General features: G+C 45.0%; 1 protein-coding gene across 1 annotated transcript in view; it reads left to right on the plus strand.

Moving 5' to 3' along the window:
• Positions 1-3,811, plus strand: part of slc9a5 (solute carrier family 9 member A5) — a 28,384-nt gene extending 24,573 nt beyond the window's left edge. Inside the window, exons 14-16 of the mRNA XM_062472095.1 lie at positions 1,584-1,656; positions 1,857-1,988; positions 2,445-3,811. Coding sequence (XP_062328079.1) covers positions 1,584-1,656; positions 1,857-1,988; positions 2,445-3,025 — 786 coding nt within the window. The 3' untranslated portion in view covers positions 3,026-3,811. The remainder of the gene's footprint in view (positions 1-1,583; positions 1,657-1,856; positions 1,989-2,444) is intronic.
• The last annotated feature ends 4,824 nt before the right edge of the window (positions 3,812-8,635 follow it).

Genomic DNA, 8,635 nt, shown 5'->3' on the forward strand with positions numbered 1-8,635 from the left:
CTCTCTCTCTCTGTCTCTCTCTCTCTCGCTCTTTCTGTCTGTCTCTCTGTATCCCTTCTCTTTCTTTCCACCGCTCTCTCTACCCATTTCACTCTGTTTCTTTCCATACCTCTGTGTCAATCCCTCTTCATCTCTTTCTCTCTGTCTCTACGGCACCTGTCTCTCTTTTTCCCTACCTCCCTCGCTCTCCCTCTCCCCTGTTCTCTCTACCTTCAGGATACTCTCCCTCCTTCTTTACCTGTCTCTCTAGCTCTCCCCGTTCTCTTTCACCATCTCTTTCTTTTGTCTTTGTTTGTTTAGATTGAGCCAGCTTCTGTATAGATTCACTCATCTTTGTTCAGTATACATATCGTCACTCAACCAGTTTGTTAGGGATGGTTTAGAGTGCTGGATCTGTCCGTCTTCAGACCAGACCAGACTTGACTAGGTTGTTATGCAACTCTAAACTGACCTTGACCTTCAAGCCTCAAGGCAGTTTATGTAGGCCTGAGATGAATGGATCGGTGTCAGAAATAATGTGGAGCTTTCAGATTCCTGCAGTGTGTCAAAGGGAAGGAAATAGATGATCTGTCTTGTCTGTGTCTTTTAAAGCCGGATTTTACGAGCCCACAGAAGGCTAATTTGTATAGATTAGTCTAAACCATGCTAAACAACAATCTAGGTAAGGCTAGAGTGTTCCCATTCCTTTTATAGGTATTTTACAATTGACCTAGCTTAGCAGGCTAGCTTTTGCTAGCCTGTGCTTGACGAGTCTGAGTTAAATGATGCTAGTATTCTAGTTTGTTCACAAGGTCACATGCTAAAGGAGAAATAGAGGACAGCAGCGTTCGGACGGGCAGGTTTCTTTTTATGATGGATTATCGAAGACCCAGGACATTTAAAGTGATAAATATTTTTTATAAATGATTCCATCTTCCTTGTGAAGGCTGGCAGGTTTCCACCTGTCCTGTTTCACAATGAGAATATCACCTTGTCCTTTTCCCTGAAACCCCTCCACTGGTTTCCTGGAGCCGATAAATCACTCTACACAACTAGCCGAATGGACATTTTAGTCACATTGTTTAGGCCAGGATGTTCAATTCTGAATATAGCAGAGGACAGACAGGTTAGAGGACAGACAGGTTAGAGGACAGACAGGTTCAGGCAGGAGGACTCAGTATGACCTTACGAATACTTTATTTCACACTATACAAAACACGATTGTACATTTGATTTGGCATTGTGGTTCTGCTCGCATCGGCTCCCTGCCGCATCCAACGAGACACCGTCTCGACCTCCGAGCAGAGAGCAGCGACGCATTCCCCCTGAAACAGGAAACAGAAAACAGAACCAAGGGTGGAGGCCGGGGAGGCGGAGGCAGCAGGAAGACTGAAGTCTATGTCGCACTAGCGATGCATATGCCGGGAACCCCTTATATACCCCGCCCTATTAGGAGGGAGTGCCCTGCGCATAAAATGACGCGTTGCTAGTGGCGCGCTATGTCTCACGTCCTCCTTCATGAACCAGCTCCGCTTGTTTAGAGGACAGGCAGGTTCGGTCCTTCCTGTAGGAGACACACATAACCAGCCCTTTCTCTTCCACAGCGGAGAGGGTCAGACGTGAAAGGGGAGGACATGAACGACAAACCTCGACGGAACGTCAGCTGGCAGGACAAAGGTCAAACAAAACACCGCACCAACACCACTTTAATTTTAGCATCCAGAACAGTGGACAGTTTTAAAAGGGTTTGGGCTCGACTGTAGGTGCCAAAGTTGCCGAGTTGTGCATTGTCCCTGTTTTGAAAGGCGTCCCCCAAAATACAATTTCTTATTATTATTTCTATTGTGGATGGAAACCGTGTTCCTGTGCCCCTCCAGACCCAGTGGTGGTGCCGGTGGACTCAGAGGAAGAGAAGGGAACCCACTCGGAACCAGAGAAGGAGGAGGACGAGGGGATCACCTTCGTGGCTCGCAAAGCTGCAGAGACACCCAAAGAACGGCCTAAATCAGGTCAGGTGATGAAGGGTGTCGACCAACACTAAGACTTTACACATCTTGATTTGTGCATCCAGTCGAATATCTTACCTTTGTTTAACCAGGCAGGTTGATTCAGAAAACAAATACGATACGAAAAAAATCATTGGTTTCACATTGTACATGCAGTGTGACGTATCGAGATATAATGTGATAAGCTGGAGCAGTGGTTCTCAATCCTGGTCCTCAGGTACCCCCTGTCCTGCATGTTTTAGATGTTTCCCTGCTCCAACACACCTGATTCAAATGAATGGGTCGTTATCTAGTTATGCAGAAGCCTGTTAACGACCATTCATTTGAATCAGGTGTGTTGGGACAGGGAAATATCTAAAACATGCAGGACAGGGGGTACCTGAGGACCAGGGTTGAGAACCACTGAGCTGGAGGATCTAAAGTTCTTCTGTTCCCTGTTCTTCGTGTTGTGTGTCTCAGTTCCATCTTCCCTAGAGGCGTGTCAGAGCCCCTCGGTGGCCACACCCCCCTCCCCTACCTGTGGGGAGGAGCACCTGCCCTGGAAGGGGGGCGTGGGCACCCTGCCTGTCTGCGTGTCCATGGAGGCCACCAAGATCATCCCCATAGACCTGCAGCAGGCCTGGAACCAGAGCATCTCCTCCCTAGAGAGCCTGGCCTCCCCTCCGGCCCCAGCCGAACCCATCCACCCCAGAGTCAGTGCCCTGTCCAGGCTGGGAGCCCAGCGGCCAGCCTCCTACACGGGGCCGCTGGGGTCTGGAGGGTCTGTGGGTGGATCTGTCGGGGCCAATGTGGTCCAGGGCTCCGCTTGCTTCCAATTCCCGGAGAAAGATGATGAGGAGGGGGCCCTCTCCGAGGAGCAGCAGGAGATTCAACCTCTCATGTCGGCCACCCTGAGGCCCCCCGGACCCCCTGGGGCCCCCCCGCCTCCAATGTCCCAGGGCTCAGGGAAGAGGAGGAACCCCTGTGTGTATCTGAGGAGTCTGGTCACAGTGCCACCTCCTGGTAGCGAACCACATAGCAGGGGCCCAACTCAGTTGTAATAACGACCCCTGGCCACATTCAACAAGTTTCTAATCCAGTTTCCCATAAGGACAGGCCTATGTTCAGTCTTTTTAAGACATTTTAATTGTATCTCTGCGAGGGCACAAGGTAGAAGTGAGCCTAGATCAATCTTCAAGCCCTTCCACTGTCTCCTACACTAACCCCCCTCCCCCTCCCCCGCCCCCCACACACACACTCTAAACATATAAACACACAAATTCACATGCATGAATGTACACACACACACACACGGACAATCACTCACACACACACACACACACACACACACAGCCGTCCAGCTCAGACCATCCAGCCCAGCTGCTCTGTTTCCAGTCAGCTCAGATGAAGAGTGGCAACTCTCCTCCGCTAGTCCTGCTTTGGTCTGCAGGACAACACAGAGCCGCTGGACACACAGGCTGACCCTATAAATAAATAAATACAGAATGTCAGGCCAACACAGTACATGATGGGACAGAGGGGTTGATGTGGCAGTTGGTTCAGTCACAAACAATGCATATCAGTGAATGTGGGAGGAGGGAGTTTTTCCACATTTTATATTTCCCCCGCTGTCTTCAATGCTCTGTTTTATACAGTTGAATGTAAGTTAATGTCAAAATGTAAGCCTATTGAAAATATCTGTCTAGACCGCATTACCCAGGCCTTGTGGGGTGTGTCCATCATGCTTCACGGACTCTATTCAATTGCCCTGCACACATGCACACACACATGCGCACACACATGCGCACACACATGCGCACACACATGCACACACACATGCGCACACACATGCACACACACATGCACACACTCCAGGAACCACAAGAAAAGAAAAAGCCACAAGGAAAAAAAAAAAAGCGATCTTGGAAGAACCTCCATCCAGTAAATGGTGATGCCTAACAGCTTAACTTTATTTTTTAACTTTGGCATGCCCATCTAAAACAAAACAAAAGGCCTTAGGCCCTGAGAGAATCAGGCTGGCCAACCCTTGCTGTGAATATCCTGAAAGCCGAGAGCCGAGAGAGGACTGAAAGCACTCATAGATCTCAATACCCCAGCAATGGCACTGAATCCGCACTACAGACGACAGGCATGAAAGTATCTCTAATTTCATAAACTACCTTCAAACACCAGCCAGTGTGGGAAAGGGTTGGTGATTTACTCAAATCCCATCTGTAGTAACGTATGAGATTTATTTAGCAGATACTTTCATCCAAAGCGAAGTAACCTACATTTGAACCTGTGACCTGTTGGTCTGCAGTCAAATGGTCTGCCACTGAGCTATGCCTATCCCCCTAGAAATAGAGTTTTGAGTTATAGAATCCTTTGGGAGCTGCCGTTTTGAATATGATGTATCACAAAAAAAAGCTGCATGATCTCTTTAACACACTAGTTTAAAGTGACAGGTAATTACTTTGAGTATTCACGGGGATATCTGCTTCTCTCATCATGTGCAGTACATAAACAGTCAGCTATCCATACTCCCATTTAAAGTGACTTGAAAGTAGCACTAATGCTTCTATGACTGTCTTTTCTTTTCTGTGTTGGAACAAATGCAGCCATATATAAACGCGTGTAACTTATTTTCTATTTATTCCGTCAAAGCTTCTCTTATATCTACTAAAGACAATTTTTGTAAGGCTTCACCAGGAACTCGCAAAGCTACAAAATAATTGTTTTTAAATGACCAAAGTGTAAGAGCAAAATTTATATATGACGATGTGTGTTATTCTGTCTTTCATTGCCTTATTCTGTTCTGTCTATATAACTGTGTGTTAGTGAGTGATTGGTGATGATTATAATAAAGGGTCAAATGTGCTTTTGTTATGAAGAGGGGCACTTGTCAAAGGTGATATAGTGCCTAATCAAATATTGATCATGAAACAAATATAAAGTTTTACAGGAGTGCCGCAGATGTAACGTCATAAACGTGACACTTTTAGACAGATCGAGCAATCTCTGTACTGTCAAGACCCTCACAGAAGAGGTGAAATAAACAAATTATTCTATGCGATATTGTTATGTTATTTTTCATTTTTGGTCGGTGGTATCTTCTATTCATTTGTTTTTGCCAAAGACACGTTTGCAATCAGTTCCTAACAGGTCACTCTCTCTCCTTGGCTGTTAAAAAAACTGTCCATCTAATCACATCACCTTATTGTGATTTCGTTGTCATGATAAAACTACAAAATATCCAGTGGGCGCAGCAATGAAGGCGCCTTTAGCCAAGGAATGCGGTGCCCGATAAGAGGATGCATGCAGGGCTGAAGAGGACCTGACCTCCGCAGTGTCTGCTGCTCCGCAGTGTCTGCTGCTCATCAGTGATCACATAGCTCACCGAGTGCTGAGAATGACAGTATTTCATTTGAGTGCTTGAACTTGTCAACTTTTGGTGTTTATTATGCTAATCAACATTTGGGCCCATTGAATTTTCCCTCGCAGAAATGACAGGAATGTTCTGAAAGTCGAATCTTTTTATGACTCTTTTGTTTTAAAAATGTGTTTTAGCTGCCTGGTTGTTGTACGGAAATTAAATTAAACAAGTCTGTGCCGAATGTTAACTTTGGCTTTTGCCCAGAAACAAAGTAAATAAATGAGAAGAGTGCTTTTAAGAATTAATACATTTTGGACTGTGCTTTTAATGTAAATTACACTGTGAACAGGGAAGTGGGTCCAATCAATAAACAAACAGATGCTATTTAACGATCCTAATTACTTCTGTGGGTTCAGCTTGTCCCTCAACCTTTGAAAACAGGCCCTGCTTTTTGAGACAGAGCATCTGGCACATCCATGGACTTATAGGCACAGTGGAGGGCGGTTAGAAGGGAGATCGGACAGATAAAAGAGTACCAAAATCCCAGAGGCCTAGGTAGGACTCCAAAGGCCTGGCGCCCTCTAAGGAAATCTCGGTATTTATGTGCAAATGTGGCATTTACCCCAAATGGTGCGCTTTTTAACTGGAGACAGGAGATAGATGAGGTCATGGGTAGCTAGAAGTTGTCTCCTTACGGATAAAAAGGAATGCCTTTGAAGTGGTATCCTTGCATATCATCCTTAATGGCAGATGATATTTGAAACGTGTACAAATGTGAATAAAATAGTGTTTGTTTAAAGCAGTAAACAATTCTCAGAAAGGTGGTAAGCCTAAGAACCAATCATCAGTCTTGACGCTAGTCACATGCACGTGTAGCCACACTGATTTCCATGACTGGCGGGTGATAGTAGATGACGATGTGAGTAACTTATCTAAATCGTTTACTAGCCATTCATACTAGCCACGTCGTTGGTTAATCTATTGGCCACCTAGTTTCGGATGCTTCAATTTAGTTTAATGATGTGAAATGTAAGAATTGTTTTACTTAACCAACATTCATAGCTAGCTACTACCACTGGCTTTAGCTCTCTCCAACAGATGGCGTTCTAGCTAGCTAGCAATTCAGCTAGTTGTAGCGGCCCAGTTAGCATATCATGCACAATCTATGATATTACGCCATGTTTCGCGTATGTAGTCAGCGCATGCTTCTTTGTAAGGTTCAGAGCAGCACTTTGAGGTGTCATTGTGAGTCAATGAGTGTGATTTAGAATTTCAAAATCAATTTTGAAACCTGGCGCTACAATAATGTCGTTGGTGGTCAAGCTTGAAAAATACCAGCTAGTTGGTTTTCCACCAACAGTCCGGTGAGGGGTAAAAACCATTTATTTTTTACCTCAGGCAAGAGTCGAGAATGGAAATGAGAAAATACATACTGTGAAATTAGCCTAGGGATAAACTAGAGGGGTTCTCTTTAATATGTTGAGGAGGGCATACTGGATTAAGTTCTGTTCCACTTCAAAATGTGTTGTTTTTAGCCATTAAAGCGCCATATTTTTAACCGCATAGCAAGAGCGGTGCACTTTGAATAATGAAATATTCGGTTCGACACTGCGTAGTTCCAAGTGTGAAATTACATTGGCATTCCTTTGAGTGACTGACAGGCGGCATGTTATGCCTCTAGGGCGCTAGACTGCTGCTGGAAATGCCTATTTTGTTAATGTCATTCCAAGATTTACCCTGCAGTTACAGATGTTGTGCAACGCAGCTTTCGGTTCTGTGACAGCATGTCCATTTGGATACAGGTGGGACACTTTGTACAACTTGAGGTACTTTAAACACATAGATACTAGTACGTTAAAACACAACAGGTAAACAAGAAACCTAAATCCAGACTTGTTCAGTGCACCGTTAAGCTCGTAGATCTTAGGCCATTAATGTAAACTTTTTTGATGTCATTATGAATTTGTCGTTAAGTATCATTTTAGTTAGCGTAGTCTAGGCCCTAAACGGTATATTACTGTCTAGACTGTTTATTAGGGATTCAGTCAAGTATGAAGATTTTTAATGACCCGGAGAATTAAGATATGTTGTATGTAACCTGTTTTTATTACCAATGAATAAGGCCTGCTCTACCCTCCCCTTTCCCCCAAATAACCCAAAGAATGTGTCTCAGGTGGTAGGCTAGACTGTCTAACTAAAACGGCACCTTCACAAAGTGAAACAGAGATGTGTGTGTTTAAGGCCCACTCTCTGTTCCCGATCCCACTGACTCTGCACGTTACCTCCCCAGCTGTTCTGTTAAATCAGCGGTTGTTGCCCGGACGATCCCCTCTTACCCCGCCATAGGCTGCTTCACCACCAGTGGGGTCAGTTAATCCCTGCACTCCAATGTAAGCTAATAGCCGAGCACACACATTTGATACGGCAACAATCTGGTCTGTCTCAGCCCAAGGTGTGTGTGACTCGAGATGGGCCACCCTGTAGCCTTAGATTAGCTTCATGTTGTGTCTGGCCATGAACTCCTGGAGTTTTACATTTGACCTTAACCGTTTTACCATACAGAAGTGCTTAGTCTGCTTCCCAGAGGATGGCCAGGGGGCAGTTCTGTATTTGAGGAGGCATATGTTTGAGTCGTATTCATTAGGCGTGGTGCAGTGCTAGTTAGCATGACACACTCTCTGGGCTTGAGGGCCAGGCAGGGCAGGCTACAGTGGGCACACGGGATCCACTGTTAAAGCCGTGCTGACAGTCTTATGCTGAAGCTGAAACCAGAGCAGAATGGAGAGACTGAGCTACCGGATGGTCACGAGTCTGGATGGACACTTATTGAGGGGTGTTGACAGAACTGTGAGGATATGAAAGCGAGAGAGAATTAAGTTTATGTTATTAAGGGAGGTGTTTGTCAGTTGACAGATTAACGTCACAGTATCTGAGACCTTTTGATCTTGGTCTAATTTATAAATTCCTCGCGATATCTTCCGATAGCACATTTACTGTGATGAAAAATGCAGAAGCTATGTAATCGTTCAGACAACAATAGACAGCGAGGATGTATTTAACTGTGCAGGCCTGAAGGTAAATTAACAAGCAGTTTAAGGGTCAAAAGTCAGATAGGTCAGCTGAGATTATTTGCTTGACCCTGTGCAGGCCTGAAGGTAAATTAACAAGCACTTTAAGGGTTAAAGGTCAGATGAGATTATTTCCTTAACCCTGTGTATTCCAGACGCAAATATGTAATTGTCTGTTCAGGTACAAACGTCACCTGGATGGTCAGATATAAATCAGTGTCTAATTATTG

Source organism: Osmerus eperlanus, chromosome 10 (assembly GCF_963692335.1).
Source record: "Osmerus eperlanus chromosome 10, fOsmEpe2.1, whole genome shotgun sequence".
In the NCBI taxonomy this organism is placed as follows: domain Eukaryota; kingdom Metazoa; phylum Chordata; class Actinopteri; order Osmeriformes; family Osmeridae; genus Osmerus; species Osmerus eperlanus.